Source organism: Equus przewalskii, chromosome 30 (genome assembly GCF_037783145.1).
Source record: "Equus przewalskii isolate Varuska chromosome 30, EquPr2, whole genome shotgun sequence".
NCBI classification, from domain to species: domain Eukaryota; kingdom Metazoa; phylum Chordata; class Mammalia; order Perissodactyla; family Equidae; genus Equus; species Equus przewalskii.
The window spans coordinates 15,966,976-15,986,713 of record NC_091860.1 but is presented as its reverse complement, the minus strand read 5'-3'; the positions used below and the strand labels follow the sequence as shown (position 1 = coordinate 15,986,713).

The 19,738-nt window shown below is 38.8% G+C and overlaps 2 protein-coding genes across 12 annotated transcripts in view; one reads left to right on the top strand and one right to left on the bottom strand.

Annotated features, from left to right (window-relative positions):
- CACNB2 (calcium voltage-gated channel auxiliary subunit beta 2) overlaps positions 1-7,387 on the top strand; it is a 353,051-nt gene extending 345,664 nt beyond the window's left edge. For all 8 annotated transcript variants that reach the window (XM_070601312.1, XM_070601310.1, XM_070601313.1 and 5 more), the window contains 3 exons: positions 1,640-1,735; positions 2,846-3,031; positions 3,976-7,387. In XM_070601312.1, coding sequence (XP_070457413.1) covers positions 1,640-1,735; positions 2,846-3,031; positions 3,976-4,470 — 777 coding nt within the window. In that variant the 3' untranslated portion in view covers positions 4,471-7,387. The remainder of the gene's footprint in view (positions 1-1,639; positions 1,736-2,845; positions 3,032-3,975) is intronic.
- Positions 1-19,738, bottom strand: part of NSUN6 (NOP2/Sun RNA methyltransferase 6) — an 80,291-nt gene that overhangs the window by 5,588 nt on the left and 54,965 nt on the right. Inside the window, exons 8-15 of one of the 4 annotated variants that reach the window (XM_070601319.1) lie at positions 18,636-18,780; positions 15,715-15,863; positions 12,027-12,152; positions 10,874-10,989; positions 9,991-10,391; positions 9,048-9,348; positions 5,579-5,704; positions 3,050-3,196 (exon numbers count right to left, since the gene is read on the bottom strand). In XM_070601319.1, coding sequence (XP_070457420.1) covers positions 10,981-10,989; positions 12,027-12,152; positions 15,715-15,863; positions 18,636-18,780 — 429 coding nt within the window. In that variant the 3' untranslated portion in view covers positions 3,050-3,196; positions 5,579-5,704; positions 9,048-9,348; positions 9,991-10,391; positions 10,874-10,980. Of the gene's footprint in view, positions 1-3,049; positions 3,197-5,578; positions 5,705-9,047; positions 10,392-10,873; positions 10,990-12,026; positions 12,153-15,714; positions 15,864-18,635; positions 18,781-19,738 lie in introns of all 4 variants that reach the window. The other 3 variants (XM_070601317.1, XM_070601316.1, XM_070601315.1) reach the window with 3 other exon arrangements.

Below are 19,738 nucleotides of genomic sequence, written 5' to 3'. Positions count from 1 at the left end.
TTATCCATCATAAAGAGTTTGAAGAGACATTAGTTAAGAATTTTTACGACTGATATAAAGCAAAGTATGATTATTAGTTTAACGACTTAGAATAGTGATTCTCAAAGTGTAGTCGATGGATCTCTAGGCAGGGGGTCGGGGGGGGGGGGCTCCAAGACACTTTCAGAGGGTCCATGGGGTCAAAACTATTTCTGTAATAATGCCAAACATTATTCACCTTTTTCACTGTTTTGACCTTTGCACTGATGGTGGGCAGAACTGCTAATATCTAAGCATGAATCAAGACTGTGGCACCAGACAGGATGAGCAGTCACTGTATTCTTCCCACTGTGCACGTGCAGTTAAAAAAAAAAAAAAAAGAACCCAAACCCAGTTTCACTTAATTTTATTAAATTTTGACTCTAAGTATAAGCCTTTACTATTCGGAGTAATGAAACAGGAAATACACTTCAGCTGTATATCAAAGTCAGTCAGTTATCTTGAGGACAAGCACTGGTGTGATTATTTGAGCTGTGAATTGAACTACCCACTTTTTTCACGGAGCACCGTTTTTATTTGAAAGAACAACTGACAGGCTATGCTTGTTTAGACTTGGGTATTTGGCAGATATTTTCTTGAACAAAGGGGGTCTGTCACTTCAAGGCAAACAACAGCCTTTGTTACCCATGATAAAACCCAAGCTTTCAAACAAAAATTAGGATTTTGGAAAACTTGTATCCACCTCTGAAAGCCTGGTAGCTTCCCACCAGATAAAGACTTTTCTAATGAGATCAATGATAATAACAAATATGATGTTTTAATATTGTACAATGCAACGTGTCAACATTTGGAAGACCCAAGAATTGAGTGTACCTTTATTTTCCAAATGATCAGTGAATGATGTTACAGATCATGCCTGGTAAGAGATCCATTCAAATTTCAAGATAGACCAATGGAATTTAATGTAACAGAGTAAGAAAAATGCATTGATATAGTTTCAGATTTCACAGGGCAACTAGTCTTTAAGAAACTACCATTAGTTGAGTTTAGCATAGTATCAAAGAAGAATGTCTGCAATTATCTGAAAGGGCTACTGAAATACTCCTTTCCTCAACTACATATTTGTAGAAGACCGGATTTCCTTCATATTTCAATGAAAACCATACATTGTAGCAGATTACACGCATAAGCAGACAGGAGACTGCAGTCGTCTTCAATAATCTCTCAGTTATCTGGGAGATTTGCAAAAACTGTAGCTATTTTTATAAAAATAAGTAATTTACGTTAACATGTAATAGGGTTATTGTTAATTTTTAAACGAAAATTCTTTTGATGTCTAATATGGTAAATATTAGATATAGTTCACATAAACAAAAGCTTTTTGGGTGTCTCAACAGCTTTTTAAAATAAAGTTGGCCATGAGACAAAGTTTGATATCCGCTAGCCTTGATGCTGTTTTCTCTTTTTTAGAGCGTGCAACTGGGATTTATCTTAACATGTTAATTTTGCAGATAATCTTACACATTATATTTTATAGCTCAATCTATTACAAGCCATTTATGCTGTATATGAAAAGGCCCCAGAGAAAGGAGTGAATAACGAACCTTGTCGTTTACCTGAGTGCAGATATTCTTCTGTTAAAAAATCTTATCTTTTACAGGTTTTACAAAGGTTAATAAAATCTCGAGGGAAATCTCAAGCTAAACACCTCAATGTCCAAATGGTGGCAGCTGATAAACTGGCCCAGTGTCCTCCAGTAAGTTAGCTCTATGTACTACGGTACAATCCAGCTGAAGAGATCAGAGCTGGCATTATAGTAAAGAAACAAAAAGCAGACACTTAAATGCTTGTTGGGGGAGACAGTCCTTGCCACTTAGCAGTGGTCTTCATTCCAAAGAAGTGACTGTCCTGCCTCCTGCCACAAGCACTTGTCCAGGTCACAACCATGGCTTACAAAAAGCCACGGCAAGTTCTGTGGCGACTTTGCTTTGGTAACTAACATCTAATTAGTATCTTAAATGACATAAGTTTGTGGTTTCAAAAACTTGGTTACAAGATGGATCTATTTGGGGTTGGTTTATTAATCATAGGGAGCAAGTTGCTGCCTCTTAATAATTATCTGAGAAATTGATTTGAGACCATGTAAAAAACAAATTTCTAGACATCAGTTACCTGGATTCTAACATCTGAATACATTCTACTTCTAATCCCTGCTTTACATACTATGCCTTGGGACTATAGATCACTTCTAGTTTTGGGTTTTTTTTAAGTGCGGGTATTTCAGAAGCTCTAAGAACTATGATTATATCCATTTTGATTGGTTGGAGCATGTTAAAATTTATAATAAACACTTTGAACTATTTTGAAGTTTGGACCATGTCAAATTATCAGTGGTTTCCACCACTTCTGCCAAATTTCGTGTCCTAATCTTACCTCGTTAATTTCCAAGATTAAACTCTTCAGTTTCTATGTCAAAAACAGGCTTATTCCTGTTACAGTTCAAATTATATTCTTTTCTTTTTTACATCTCTTGTCTACTCTAGTATCAATTCCTTTTTGCACTATTGACAGACAACTTTTCCATCATGCCCTTAACAACTAATATTCCACCTATTCACTTTCCGCTCACTCCTGTTGGTTATGCATCCAGTGTTCTAAACAAGGATTTGAGGCAGGTGGACAGTTAGCCACTGGGAAAGGAGGAAGCAGGAGCACCTAAGCAAGAGCAGATACGAAGTGGTGCAGCTCAGCAGCCCCTCCCCCGCCCTTGCTCCCTCCCCCCTCCTTTTATGAGGGTGGGGTGTGTGTGAACTTTGTCACAACTGGGCTGGTCTAACTGTGCCGTCTGAAATGTTTGCCTCTGCAGGAGTTGTTTGATGTGATCTTGGATGAGAACCAGCTCGAGGATGCCTGTGAGCACCTTGCCGACTATCTGGAGGCCTACTGGAAGGCCACCCACCCTCCCAGCAGCAGTCTCCCCAACCCTCTCCTTAGCCGCACGTTAGCCACTTCAACTCTGCCTGTTAGCCCCGCTCTAGCCTCTAATTCACAGGTAAGAGGAGCTCTTTACCGTCTTCCCTGAGAACTAGGCTGCCTGGGGTCATGTTGCCGGGATGCAAGCCCAGACATCCAGCAAGTGCTGGCTCCAGTAGAGCAGCTCTGTCCAAGCGGAGGCAAACGTTGAGTCAGTTGAACATCTTCAGTGTGAGTTGTGCACCTGTAAGAAAAGCAGTGTAAACAGCATATACGATGAATCTATATAAACTGGAAAAGTCCCCAACTACCTGCTCTTTCAGACAGGACTAGAACTTTCTCCACGTTCAGCAGCACAGACAGTGGAATCAGACCGCCTGGTTCAAGTCCTGGCCCCGCCTCTTACCGGGTGTAGAACCTTGGATAAGTTCCTTTCCTGCTCTTTGCTTTAGGTTGCCAGCATTATTGCCAACATTGCCAGCATTTCCTGAGGCAGCTCTCTCGGAGGGTGGCCGTATTCATGAGTTAATATATGTGACGGTTAGAACAGAGCCTGTCTCATAGTTGGTATTCTATCCTTTTTTGCCCCTGAATCCTTATCTTAAGCCAAACCCAGCATCCTACAGATGTCTAATCTTCCCACATGTATTCAAGCAGAGCTAGTTCAGTGTACATCCGCGTGCAGAAAAACCTCAAGGACCTGTATCTGTATTTGAACCACAAGAGAACATATAAAAGAATGCCCTCCCTCCTTCATTTATACATTTAAAAAAGAAAAAGGTTACTCTGTGCCCCATTCTAGGCACTTACAGATTAACATAAATTCCAATATAATAAAGTACAAACCTTATAAATGCCACTGGACATTATCAAAAAAAATTAGGGAACCAAGCTGGGTGAGATTTCATGGCAGCGTTTTCAATGCTTATAAGGGACTCGACTTGACTGGACTTGCTTTGTGACGTGCTAGTTCCTTACGCCGTGGCCCTGGCTGATGCCTGTGTTTGCTCCCTGCACCACCAGGGTTCTCAAGGCGATCAGAGGACTGACCGCTCTGCTCCTGCCCGTTCTGCTTCCCAAGCTGAAGAAGAACCCTGCCTGGAACCAGTCAAGAGATCCCAGCACCGTTCTTCCTCCTCAGCCCAGCACCACAACCATCGCAGTGGGACAAGTCGAGGCCTCTCCAGGCAAGAGACGTTTGACTCGGAAACCCAGGAGAGTCGAGACTCTGCCTACGTAGAGCCAAAGGAAGATTACTGCCACGAACACGTGGACCACTATGCCCCACACCGTGACCACAACCACAGAGATGAGCCCCACGGGAGCAGTGAGCATAGACACAGGGAGTCTCGGCACCGTGCCAGGGACTTGGATCGAGAGCAGGACCACAACGAGTGCAACAAACAGCGAAGCCGCCATAAATCCAAGGATCGCTATTGTGACAAGGATGGAGAAGGAATATCCAAAAAACGGAACGAGGCTGGGGAGTGGAATAGGGATGTTTACATCCGCCAATAACTTTGGCCCTTTTGTGTTTTTTTTTTTTTTTTTAAGTAAGTCTTGTATAACAGCACCCTCAAACTAAATCTTTGGGGGTCTACATTGCAATCATATGTGATCTGTCTTGTATATTTTGTACTGCTGTTGCTTGAATAGCAATAGCATGAAATAGAGTATTAATATACTTTTTTTTCTTTTGTAAGTGCTATATAAATTCGCCTGGTATGGCTGCAGTCCTCCGGTTGTATACTGGACTTTTTCAAAAACTGTTTGGGGTAGCTGCCACTTGAACAAAATCCGTTGCCATCCACGTGGCGTTAGTATTTTAAGAAATGTAGTTGTTTTCAAAAATGTAGTTGATGTATCCAGCAAGCCAGAATCAGCCCAGATAAGAAGTGGAATTTCTTGATTCTCCATATTTTAAATATGTAGGCACCTGATTTGCATATTCATTCATCCATGGACCACTGTTTCTTGCTTGTACCTCTGGCTGACTAAATTTGGGGACAGGTTCTGTCTTGCCTTACACAAAGGGGATCATAAAGTTAGAATCTATTTTCTATGTACTAGTACTGTGTACTGTATAGACAGTTTGTAAATGTTATTTCTGCAAACACCTTCTTATGATAATTATATATATAATATATATATATATCAGTTTGATCACACTATTTTAGAGTCTTAATGCCAAGTCAGCAGATTTGCTTTATGAATTACAGGGACTAGAAATGCCCACCTTCAGGAAATTTGTAATAACATCATCTAGACACCTATCCCCACTCTAGTAGAAAGTCTGTACATACTGTAAATACGTGTGATTGCTTGACTTGAAAAGGTTTGATTTCTGAATGTTTTACCATCCTTGTAAGTTTATAATTTTGACCATAAATTATGGTAAATATAACCAAACTCCAAAGGTTGTTCTAATCCATGCAGTTCACACTGATTGTGACAAACACATTCTTAGTAGCTAGTGTCTTACGTCACTGCACTGGAATATACGAGCCGGAACTCTGTGTGCGTGCGCGTCTGTGTGTAAGCGTGTGCGTGAGTGACTGGTTGAGATGAATCTGAATGCTGAAGACTTGTCAAGAAACTAGAGACTGATATCCAGAATTCTACCCACCTGGCTTTGTACTGAATCGTGCTACATGTTGCTTTAATGATTCGTTGAGCAGTCAGGGTGTGTGAAGAAACTTGCTGCCAAAGGTGACTACGAAAGCATTCATCTGCTGGCTCCCTGTTTTTGCTCCTAGAGAGTAAAAATACAGGCAACTTTTAACTGTGAGAGTTTCACTGGAAATGTACAATCTTTGTGTGTTCGAGTATTTGTTTTAGTAAGAAACGTTTACACAGCTTGTAGAATTGTTTCGTGGGAAAATAAATTTTTCTAACTTCTCCCACTTCCTTTTCTAAACTTGCCTATCGTTCCTGTTGTTTATCTCCCAGTTTACCTGTCATTCCATTCCGCCCCCCACCAACTCCAACAGTTTCACTGTCCATCAGAACCTAGAAGTGCTTCTTATAACCAAAGTTTCTGCTCTTCAGAAGAAATCAGGGCAAAATGGGGTGACTTGAAGTGAACAAGATGTTAAGAACATTTTCGTACATCAGACATCTACTGTGAAGGAGAACCCGGAAGATGATAGCTCCATGCCTCAATGATGCCGCTGAGAAAGCTCACAATGTGGTTATGACGCTAAGGCTCAAACCTTCTCCGTGTCTCTTAGGCGTACATTTTGTCCAGTCAAGACTGGACAGGTAAGACAGTCTTAGGTGTGCAAGTACCTAGCACTTGAAGTTTGTCCCTGGAAAATGCCTCTGTATAATTGCCTAACTTCAGATCTGTACATTATATGATTATTTTGTTACATAAATCTATTTTTTTGTTTTGCTTCTTTGATTATTCCAGGTTCTTGCCAAATATTCTTGGACCTTTATCAGTAAAACTGTTTCATATTTAACTCCTTCCTCCCCCTCTCCCCAAGAAAACTCAAAGAGTTTTAAAAATGAGTTACATATATAGTGTTTTGTCAGCTGATATAGGAAGTATTTCCCTCAGAATCCATCTATTTGTCAATTAGCTCTGTACTTTTGACATGTTTATTTATTGAATATAAAACCAGTAGTTAGAATATATACATTTTTGATGTCAAATATTCACATTGGGAAACCGTATTTCAATTAAAGTTACTTTTATAAAATATTTCCGATAAACTTTCCATCACGGTAAAATGCTGCCCCATCCTTTCCCACATGAAATTTCATCCCAATTAATGTCTCTGGCATATTTAAATTCTTGAAGTTTAACTGGTATTTATCGTACTTGCTGCTACCATTAATCCCTTTCAAAGAGTTGTGCTAATGAATTCCATCTTTAAAATTCTGTACCCGGATTCTTAGTTTCTCACTTTACTGTGAATATGTTAGTCCAAATCAGAGTATTCCTTAAAAAATATTATTACAGGATTTGACATAGCATCTATAAGTGAGAACTGTATAGCGGGCATATGTGTGAACTGTACTAAATTTGTAACTGAAGAAATCCCAAGGACAATGGGATATTTACTGACTCGTGGAATGTAAAATTATAGTCTTTTCACACAGCAAAGGCTTCATCTTAACCTACCCAGTTGAAGAGTCATGATTTTTGTAGTCAATCTAGAAAATGCTGGAAATGTTCTTAGTAGTTCTGTTTTCTTATCAAACCTATTTCAGTTCTTCCTATGCTCTTTCTCTACTGCTCCTTTGAGTTACTGTTACAAAAAGGTGCTGCTAAATGTAGGATGTCCTGGTCATGTTGTACTTTGGGACAATGCCACATTTTTAACATGGTCTGCTCTGCATTCACTGTCAGCTACACGGAACTGTTCAACAAACCTGGTTTAAAGTCATTCATATAAAACAAATAAAGAGCTGGTTTCTGCACTGTTTATTATTAGTAGTATTAATTGCCATTTTAGGAATGATTCTTACAGTTGAGAATATGTGAAATGTTCAACACCACTTCACCTCTTTCTTAGGGGCAATACCATTCACTGATGTTACTTAGCATCATAAAATGATAGCTTGTGCTTGGTAAGGGTCTTTTAAATATGAGCACAGCAGAGTAATCCTCCCACCTAATTCTACATGTGCAGCAACTGATTCCGATTTTGAATTTTATTCTTCTTTTTAAAATGAAGATTCATCTTGATGACATTGAATTCCTCACCCTGTCCCTTTGCTCAGCAATGTACTGCTGCTAGTCTCGGGGACTCAAATCTTATTAATACGTCAGAGTCACACTGTTTGAGAAAACAAGTAACTAACTAGGTGGTTCTGGGTCAGTTTAATTTTGGTTTGATTATATTTTTAACTATTTGTACTTAACTAAAATGTGATACAGGGTTTTGAAGTAAAATGTACTTACTGTTGAATTAATGCTTTTTTGGTTTCACAGAAATATCCAAACACTAAATATGTGAAAAGATAATATATTAATTTTCCTTCACAGTACTCTGATTTTTTCCCTTTTTATTGCATTTTTTTTTCTTAAATTTCTGTCTCAAGATTGCATGTGTTTGTTTTATTTTCCAATTTGCTCTTTTTTGAAGGAAAGAAACTCACTGAAAATATATGTTAAAGGAAAAGTTTTTAACAATATTCTTTATTTGTCCTTACTGTTTTCAATATGCAAATAGTTTTCTTCCGTTTTGCCTGCATTGATTGTATTTTGAATTTGTGGTATTAATGAAAAATTTACGTTTGCTGCTAGGTTCATTCTCTACCATTTTCATCCTAGTTTAGCATATAAGGCTTTGTAGAGAGCATGAGAAGAAATGGATGTTTTGAAAACACATTTAAAGTTTGGGAAAATATGTTGAGCCCTAGAAACAAAAAGTGCCACAGGTCAACAGTGTTTCTCTTTAGTCAAATGACATCTCCTGGATATAAGGCAGGACAAGGGACATGAAGTCGGTCGCCTGTTTGAAGCTTCTGGAGCTGGCACTATTTTTTCCCTCACTCAGTAAGCATGCTTGCGATCTGCTCTGAAGCAGTGACAGAAGACAGGTCTCTCTCTGCCTTCAGGGTTCTCCCAATCTGGGGTCGGGGTTAGGGCGTGCCTGGTACACTAGAGTGGGTATGTGAGCGCCTTGACAGCAGTGGATCTGAGCACCAGGGGTCCGCAGAGGGAGGGAAATGCCTAACCAACCTCAGGGAAGGACGTTCAAGAAAGGCTTCCTCAAAGAGGCGGCCTTCTGATCTGACTTGACCCAACAGTACTTGCAATCTTGAGGAATACAATGAATAGTTACGAGAAATTCCAAACGGAAATCAATGAGGAAAGAACAGGAAGAAACTATTAGGCAACTGTTTCCAGTTATCCATTTTATACACCCAAGGCTGAGGAATTTTTGGGTAATTTGAATGAAAGTTAACAAAATAGAGATATTTAACACTACACAAGACAGCCTTTAAACTGTGGCTGGGCATTGGATATTTTAATGTATCTTACCTGAAAAGCAGGTAGGATGAAGCAAGCCTGAAGTTATAATTAATTAAAACAAAAAGCAGCCACTTACATTGGCCACTATAGGGAGATGTATGCTCACCTTTGCGGTTTGGGTGATGTTCTCGTTTTTGTCTGATTTCAGATTTGATTACGAAGAAGTGGATTTCTTTTGTCTTGACCCATCATCACGACAGTTGCTTTGTCTGATGTTGGTGTTCTATGAAGTTGTTTGTGTCCAACAGGAGAACACCAAGGCCGAGCTGTGAGTGCCCGGCCAGTTCCCAGCTGTCAGAAGCTGGTTTTCTCTTTCTCACCAGTCACATCTCTAATAACTTGTATAATACATATTCCAATAGACGACAAAGGGTACCGAAATTGTGGAATACACTCATATTTTTAATCTACCAAGTGAAGAAAATACTCATTTTAGCTTTTAGTTTAAAATCATGAAAAAAAAAATAAACATTATGAAGGCAGACTCTCATTTAAAAGAGGTCCAGACTTATTTCAAAGAGGGTGATTTACCAAATAGTAAGCAGAAAAAGTCAAGTAAACACTCAGCTCAGTTACTGGCATGTGGTAAATGTGATACTTCCCATGCCCTGAATCCTTAAGGAACTACTACTTAGGAACTCAGGAGCAGAAAACGTTTTTTATAACCAAATTAAATACTGCTAATTTTATTCTTTGTTAGATTCACCAATTTACTTATGTTTTGGCAAGGAAGATTGTCAATGAGCTAACATCTGTGCCAATCTTCCTTCATTTTTATGTAGGATGCTGCCACAGCATGGCTTGACGAGTGGTGTATAGGTCCATGCCCAGGATCCAAACCCACGAAGCCAACCACTCTGCCACTGTGCCAGCCCCCTGATTCACTGATTTTAACATTAAAAATGACTTGCATTCTTTACAAATTAAAACACAAAAGCCCCAAGTGAAAATATGTTCCAAACATCTACAAGCATCTCCTTTTCTTTATACTCTGCTAAATCCATAAAGAAAAAGTAATTACTTAAAAAAAACAAAATATAATCTCATACCACCCTGACTACTTCCATGATGGAGTGGAGCCTCTTGATCAAGTCTCTCGATCCTGGTGAAACAGCTGGCAGCCTTTTCTGTTTCCTTAGCAACAATGCCATCAGTCACTTGGCCTGACAACAGTTTGGTTTTAAAAAAAAACACCACACAGCAAATGTTCAGAATTTCCTTTCTAAGGATCTTTCTGTTAGGTGCTTTTGCATTTTACAAATTTTGCAATAAAAAAACCTATACAATCGTTATTTGCCAGCCGAACCATGTCTTCTATTCTGGCATCTCTGAGAGAATCCATGTCGGTGTCCTGTAAGGGCACAGCAGAGGGGTCAAATCGCTGCAGCTGTTTCAGTTGTTCCAATGACAGGCCAGCGCCCATCATCCCTTCTCCTCCAATCCGTGGCTCCTATTTGGAGAAAACAAATACATATGGACAAACATCCTATAATTAGTAAAGTGTGACTGTGTACAATTTAACTTAGAAGACAAACAGTTGTAACTGCCACAAATTCCCAAAATAGAAAAATGAGTCAATAGCTTTTATTTTTGAGGAATATACATGCTCTTTTTCCAGGTAGAAAAGCGAGAAAGCAGTTAACACTTGGTCACCTGATGAAGGAGTACCTATTATGGCCCAGATGCTTATCAAGTACCCCGACATTGCAAAAGGCCTGAGCTTCAGTTAGAAACACATGCATTCTAATCGCAGCTTTGCCACATGTTAGCTGTGTGACAACCTCAAGTAACTTTACCTACTCTGTCTCCCCATCGACAAAACAGATAAAATACTCAGGCTTAAATAAATAAGGTGGTATCATGCCTGGCAATATAGTGGGCACTCAATAAGCGGAACATTATTGTCAATAACAGCAAGAGATTAAAACTCACCTTTATTTTATCAGACTCCTCAAAACTGATAGAGTTCCTTAGGCATCTAAAGATGCCTCTGTCTGACCCATACCAATTGGATGATTAAAGTTCTTTTCTTGTTGTTTTTAAATGTACTAGAATATTAGAAACAAGGCTGCATCAATTCATTTAGAGGAACACAGAATCATAAGGACTTCAATAAATACTTGCGAGCCACTACTGCAAAAGATCCATGATCCTAACTTGTCATCATTTCACAGACAAATGTTCATGTATTACTGAAGATATATCTTCTTAGGTCTATGTCTGAAAACCTATAATTTATTAACCCACGAGGAACAAACATTCCATCTCTTTTAGGTCTATATTGAGTGTATGTGTGTACACACACACATATAAAATTCAAGTGAGCTCTGAAGTCTCCTTTCATCTACAATGTAATTATCTTAACTGCTGAGCCTAGAAACCACCTCCAGATTGCTTTTTATTTACATATTCCAATTACCTACTAGAATTCTGTACAGGAAGGTACCGAAGTTAGATGTTCAATGTATCTGAATGAAAGTGAGCACTATTACAGATTTAGGCTTCATCTCAAACATCATGGGCTAAAACTGCAGTCATAAATATGGTTTTAATAAAAACCATAAGAGAAAGACAGCACTAGGTAAGGACAACAAAGCTTTTTAAATGTTACAGATTTTATATAAGAGATCATAAAGAAGCAATAATCCTGAACCATTTTGTTTCCTATGGCTAGTCTTTTGATATCCCAGTTATTAAAGCCTGTTTGGGCTTTAATGTGACTTGAGAAAAAAGGCTCAACATTTCCCATATCAGAAAAATACAGGACTCAGGGCCGGGGGGAAAACCATTTTGGAAACAAAGTTCTGAGCAACAAGAACAAGAGCCACAAGTGAAAGAAATGTAACAAACATACACGTGAGCTCTGTGGCATTTTAGCACAGTGGCAAGGAATGATCACATGGAAAAACTGTCAGGACATGAAAATTCTCTATGGGCAGTCACAAATGGGTCTAATTAGAAAAACATTCTTGTTCATTACAGTATTTGTTTCACAAGTTTTACTTGATATATTTCTTCGTATAACACCCGGTTTAAGTTTCTGTGATGTATCAGATTCCACAGAGAAAACTGAAAGTATTCTTACCTGTGGCTGAAGCTGAAGGTCAGGAAATGTCGCGAGGGCCCAGGCAACCTGCTCTTCGTTCTCCGCCAGTGTGATGGTGCACGTACTATAAACCAGCACGCCCCCCGGCTTCAGCAGCTTCACGGCCTAAAAAATAATGTGATCAGTCGGCATCTCACAAGACCAAATAAACATTTTGAGGGATTTTATATCTAGGATACCTTTCAAGTGTTTGGGATAAATAAAATGATGTTCAGTATGACCAGAATTCTTTATCTAATTAGAGTTCCAGCCTGGACGCATTTCATTATCTTGAAGCTGTTAAAGTTCATTTGAACAAAGACTTTTCCAAATACGATCATTCAGTTTCCCAGCTTTAGATACCAGTTTTTTTCTTTTTTTAAATATTTTATTTTTTCCCTTTTCTCCCCAAAGCCCCCCGGTACATAGTTGTATCTTCTTCATTGTGGGTCCTTCTAGTTGTGGCATGTGGGACGCTGCCTCAGCGTGGTTTGATGAGCAGTGCCATGTCCGCGCCCAGGATTCGAACTATCGAAACACTGGGCCGCCTGCAGCGGAGCGCGCGAACTTAACCACTCGGCCACGGGGCCAGCCCCTAGATACCCTAGATACTCTACATTTTTAGGCCAGACTCTTTTCTGAATTCCATACTCATATATTCATTTGCCTTCTCAATGTTTCTACTACCAAATTTGACACATCTCAAACTGAACTCCTCCTGTCTTCCCTCTGAAACCTACTGGAGACGTATGTCCGTCCTTCCAGATGCTCAGGCCGCAAACCTTAGATTATCCTTTATGCCTCTCTCAAATCCCCATCCATCAGCAAATCCTCTTGACTTTACCTTCAAATTATATCTGGTATTCAGAACTTCTCATCACTTGCACTGCTACCTTCTGGTCAAAGCCTCTTTATCCTTTGCCCGAATTATTGGAACCACCTCCTACTTAGTCTACCTGCTTTCCCCGCTGCCCTCCCACCATGTCATCTCAGTATAGCAGCCAGAGCTGTACTTTTAAAACATGTCAGTTTGCAGCTCAAAACCCTTCCAGCACCCTCCCTAATCACTTGGCATCAAAGCCCAAGTCCTTCCAGTGGCTTTCAAGGCCCTACACAAAGCAGGCTCTGGGCTGCCTTTCTGACCTCACCTCGCACACTGTGCTCACTCTGCTTGAGCAACGCTGGCCTCTGCTGTTCCAGAACATGCATGGCACACTCCCACCCTCGGGATCTTTGCAGCAGCTTGGAAAGTTCTTATAATTCTCTGCATTGCTTGCTCCTTCAGTTTTCTTATCTTTGCTTCTATGTCACTTTCCAGCAATGCCCTCCGTGAGCACCCGATGTAAAACTTGCAACCTTTCCAATCCAGCGCTCCTGTCCCCCCTTCCTTTCTTTACGTAGCTCCACAGGATTAGTGCCTTGAATATACTAAATAACTTCACCCATTTGTTTACTTTCCTCTCAATAAGAAGACAAATCTCATGAATAGGGCAGGAGTTGGTTACTTTTTCACTACTGTGTTGTCAGCACCCAGAATAGTGTATTACATACAGTAGGTGCTGAATGACTATCTGTCCAGTAAATAAATGAACCAAGAAATAAGGTGCTATACAAAAACGAATTTGTCCCAAGTAACTAAAGTTTATCTTCGCAAACTCCCACTTTATTTTTAAAATTTTAACGAAAATCTTAAAAAAGATACATATAATATATATATATATATATAGTATATACTTGTGCTTTTTTAACCAGAGTAAGCTGATCAAAATTTAAACTTTGTTACTGTGAGCCAGCTATTGTTTTCAGCACTTCGTGCAGATTTTCTCAATAAATCCTTTTAACAACCATGAGGTGTGGTTATTATCTCCCCTGAGGTAGCCCTATTAGGTAGAGTTACTCTCCCCATTTCTCAGATATAGAAACCAGTGTATCGAAAATCACGTATCTGGAGGACCCATGGCTCAAATCAAGATGTGTCTGATTCTGAAGTCCACATTCTCCATCAGTTTCTCTCTCTGCGAATGGCATGCCTGCTATATTCTCAACGCTCTTTCACATACTGTCAACTGTTCCTTTGCATTGAGATCAATGCATCTACTCCTAAAAGGCTTCTGAATTTTCTTTTTGCTATGACCTTAAAGAACAAAAAGCCAAGTGTCTTAAAACAGTGTCCTTATTTTACCCTCAAGTCCGAGTGGGTTTCAGCTAAAGGTAAGGCTGCTTTTTCGCTGCTTGCTGTTTTAACTTCCAGGATGTATCTTTGAAGACTGGGTCAAAGAAGAAAAAGTTAAATAACCCACTACCAGTGCCACCTTTGTGTACAAAAGGAGACACCAGAGAGACGAACAGAAATGTCCTCAAAGGCAACTTCAGAGACTGAATAACTACAGTGTATCCATTATCGCTGCAGCCTATGTATTTATAAGTGGAAGTCTGAGAGGACGCAATGAAGTAATCTTTGATCAAATGCTATCTATATTCTGTGAAATCCATTGAACTATTTTTGCAAGACTGAGAGAAATCCTCAAGTATTCTATCTGGACTTCTTCTGAAACTACTGGAGCCCAGTTAAATTTGCAAAGTTTTTATGTTTCTTTTATATCCTACACTGGACACTGTCATTTCTCATTTTTATTAATGTGTTTACTTCTATTAGACTTCCCACTTTTTTTTAATTAAATTTTATTTTTTATTTTTCCTCCCAAAGTCCCCTGGTACATAGTTGCGTATTTTTAGTTTTGGGTCCTTCTAGTTGTGGCATGTGGGATGCTGCCTCAGCATGGCTTGATGAGCGGTGCCACGTCCACACCCAGGATTCGAACCAGTGAAACCCAGGGCCTCCAAAGCAGAGCTCGCGAACTTAACCACTCGGCCACCGGGCTGGCCCCCAAGACTTCCCACTTTTAATCTGCAATATAACATGATCCAGGAACTCTATTAAAAAACACTAATTTACTTTCTACCCAATTCTTTACATCAAGTAGTAACTATATGTTAACAACTCAGTGACTTTTTAAAGATAAAGCAGAATGTCTGAAATTCTTTAAATGTCTCAGTGAAGAAGTTTTACTATTGCGTGTAATAAAAGAGTGAGTCAACATAAAGAAAAGCTTCTTATATTTAAAACTAGGTCGTCTCTGTCTTTTTTGCGTGGTAACATATACATAACATAAATTTACCACTATGCCCACTTTTAAGTGTACAATTCAGTGGCATTAAATACATTCACGTTGTTGTGCAGCCATCACCATTCTCCCTCTCCAGAGCTTTTTCATCATTGCAAACTGCAGCTCTGCACCCATTAAACAATAACTCCCCATTCTGTCTCTCCAGTCCCTGGTACCCTCTATCCTACTTTCTGCCTCTAGGAATCTGCCTATCTAGTTATCGCATATAAATGGAATCATACAATATTTGTCTTTTTGTGTCTGGCTTATATCACTTAGCATAATGTTTTCAAGGTTCATCCATGCTGTAGCATGTGTCAGAACTTCATGTGTAAGGCTGAATAATATTCCATTGTATGTATATACCACATTTTGCTTATCCATTCATCTGCTGATGGAAACTTGGGTCGTTTCCGCATTCTGGTTATTGTGAATATTACTGCTGTGAACACTGCTCCACTCTTTTAAACATCTAACTAGCGAAGGTCAACTTTCTTTCACAGCAAAGTAGCATCACATACCACAGTAAAGAGTTTTCGCTGTAAAGGTTGGTATGATGTCACTTCCTTTAAAGTCCAAGAACAAGCCATGTTTGGTCTCTGTCCCATTCCACTGCAGGGTGCGTCAAGGAGAATTCGGTCAAAAGATTCTGGTAAGAATGGAGGTTCTCCTATAAAGAGAATTATAAACATATTGGCTATCTGCCCTATTGGTCTAGAACAGAAAACTCCTGAGATAAAAGCAATGATCAAAAATTTAAAATCATAATCTGGAAGAGAAAGTAAAGAAAAACAATTTCTCCCTTCAATCAAGTAGCTGGTGAAACTAATTCTGATTTATACTTCATATACATCTGACTTTGTACAGGGTTAAAAATGTGATTATGATAGTTGAGGGTTATTCTGTTGATGTGGTGCAAACAAGGCCTAATCAAACGAGACCTTGTATCCTCAGTGTCAGAAGCTACAGTTCATCAGAGCCGGGACCTGGAATTGATTCTGGTCATTCTGAGAGCTGACACTTCTCTTCGTAATCCCTACTGAAGACAGCCCCAGAAAAAGAGGGCACCTATTAGGTTCTAGTCACATCTACTGGTTCTGTGGTTCCTCAGTCTCTTTGTTCCTGTGGCCATCAGCAAGGCTGTGCTCTAGGATGAGTCAATAATCCCCCTGGATCCAATCTTTCACAGGTTTCCCTTTGCATTCACTTGAATAATTTTCTCCATTCTAACTTCTAATCTATTTAGTGTTATGAAACCAAACGGTCTGCTAATATATTTATATATAGTATATATATTTATGTATTTATGCTATGTAACTGCCAGCACATATTGCTGCTGACTGCTTTGATACAAAGCTGGTTGATTTCCAGGATATAACTCAGGAAGAGAGGGATGGAAGAGATGCACAGGGCAAGCAAGGCACAGGGAAAGGGCGCAGAGCTTCCATGTCCTCTCCAGGCACACCCCTCTCCCCAAATCCCCACGTGTTCCCAGCCCAGATGCTCTCTGTACCCCATCCTTTTGGGTTTTTATGGAGGTTTCATTACATAGCATTGATTGATTAAATCATTGGCCATTGGTGATGGATTTGACCTCCAGCCCTATCCCTTCCCCTGAGGTCTGGGGGTGGGACTGAAAGTTCCAACCCTCTAATCACACAGTTGGTTCCTCTAGTGACCACTTCCCATTCTGAGGTCCTATCCAAAGGTCAACTGATAAACATAACAAAAGCCACCTTTACAGTTCCCATCATTTTGGAAATTCCAAGGGCTTTAGGAGCTCTATGCCAGAAACCAAAGACCAAATACATATTTCTTATAAATATATGTATCACAATCCCACTTCCAGGTCTTGCCCTTAAAAGGACTGGCAGTGCAGTCTCCTTGTTTCTTTTCTTTGCCCCTAGAAAGAACTGGAACAGCTGTCTTGGACCCAGAATGAAAATACCAGCATTGGATAACCACTTCTGTTAGGTGAGACAAAAATAAACAACAAAAACAAACAAACAAAAATCAGTTCTATCTTTTCTAAGCCACTGTATTTTGGGTCTCTCTGGCACAGTCCGTTAGCCTATACATTAATATAAATCTCCTGCAAAGTCCTGGCTAACTATTTAGGGTTGACAATCAATTGACCACGAAACAATGTTCTCATGTAATTAGGCAATTCAATGTGACCTATTCCCACTTCTGTAAGAAGACAAATAATAGTCCAGATATTGTTGCTCAGAACAATCCCTATTTTTCTAGGAAGCATTCCATGGGTTCCATTTGTTTGTCTGCTTTTTTAATCCTATGTGGCTTACTAGCTTTTAGGCAGATGTTATAAAATAATTTCTCACTTCCCACGAGTCTCAAAGATACAGTGATTTTCACATCACTACCGATACATTAGCCATCAAACCCATTGGGTCTACAGCCTGACATTCTAAGTGTAACACCCCAAATCAAACTACCAGAGAATGTGCTGAAACAAGCCTTGATGAATAAAGAGCTAAAGGTGATGGCCCAGGACCATCAGTTAATAAAGTGATATGGAGGAGTGAAAAATCACTGAATCTCCCAAGTTAGTTAATGGATTATCTCCTTATAGCACTGAAGACTGATCTCTAAGAGAGCTACCCCAATATGATTGTTCTTACCCTAATCCCAAAGTATTGTGAATGTGAATATGATCTCTTTAATTCAAAGACATGTAAAAACTGGTGACTTACCAACAATTTTAGTGAAGCAATAGTAATGGATTATAATTGAGCTGTCTACTGTCTACTAGTCATTTTTATGAACAACAGTTTATACATGTGCAAACTACAGGGTTAGAAAGAGTATCTTTCTCTATGGCAATCTAGATGATCTACAAGGGGTGGGGAATCAACACCATGCCCCCAGCTTTTTAAAGGTCCTCTTTAATCAAATAGCATCTTTAATCAATAAATGTTCTGGGAAAACTAATGCCAATTAGTTCATTAAAATATGTAAGTCTCTCGGGTATTTCATAAAATCAAATCTAAACAAAGAGACAGAGAGAGAGAAATAGAGATAAAGTCACTCAATAAATCCAACATCTTATTCCAAAACAAGATACATGGCAATCTGTCCTCGCTTCTTAGCTCCAGAGCTCCATTCCTCAAGAAAAACGAAGAAAAAATAGTTCAGGAATCATAAAATTGCAAAGTTCAGAAGTTTTCTGAGATGTAATAAGAAATTAAAATAAATATATTAAGAACAAAGAGTTTGACCAAGTCTTGGAGGTTTGACCTATATTATTAAAAACTTGATACTCAGACATGAGATGAAAAGGAAAAAGACACCTATTATGGAAAAACATCTTAGATTCATGCCAAAGTTTCAAGGCCCCATGAATATGCTGAGAATGATAACAAAATATATTTGTTTGTAAAAGCCAGTTATAAAAATCTTTAAAAGATAAAATTAAACTCACCTTCTGTGTTCTTAACCATATCGAGTTTAAGTGCCTTCGTTCCATCAAAGCAAAATGCCCTAATAGAATTCAACCCTAACAATAAAGCATTCTGCTTTATTTTTTCTACTTTGTTGGATATTTTATCCAGTGCTATTACTTCTCCCTAAAAAAAAAAAAAAAGCCATAAAAGTGTAAATCCAAAGCAATCATGAAAATTATTAATAATGAGAAAAACACATTAAAAATTATGGTCTTCCCCACTTTCCTTCTACCCCTAGTTTTAAAGCTGAATTCATTAACCAAATATATATCAAATGTACATCAAATACTTCTTTCCTTTGAAAAAACACATTCTTGTCAGATAATTAATTTTCTCACAATGCCCTGCTACTTTTAATCAACAAAACTCAAAACCAAAAATACTGTTTGCAATCTTCTAAAGAAACTTAAAAATATCCATTGGAGGTACATATTCAAAATCACCAATTTGATGTGCCTTGCTCACTTCTGGAAGAGTATGAAGTAATGTTCTGAGACTTGTGCCTTCTAGTGCTTTGAGACACAGATCAATGTTACCTGTAAAATCAATCTTCATCTCAATATCTTCTGAGCCATACACCTAACAAAATTCAGGTGATACGCCAGTATATCCAACAAAATGTTCTGGACTGGTATAAAAAGTAGTTCAAAAATATTTTTATATGATAACACTTCAGTTAAGTTAAAGTCAATGAAGACAAGAGGCCACATTTTTACGAATGCATTGTGACATTCCTATGATATTTTAAAACATACTATGAAACGATATTGCAGGGATAGTGAAATTAACCCTTCCATATATTTTCTTGCTTTTGCTCCTTTTATATACACTGTCCTTGTATGATATATACATCAGTTACAGACTATAAAATACTAGAAATTTGCTGATAATGTTCCCAAATATGACACCAGGTTTAGTGGTAGACATGCTTCTAAGTAATACTTTCACAAACAGGAAAACCATTTCAAGTGAGTTGAATTGGAAAAGTAGGCAAATACAATCAGAATAAGGTTTAAATGTACTACAGTGAAGGAGTAACTCCACTGGCTGAAGGCTATCTTTCCAAAAACACAGAGAAGAG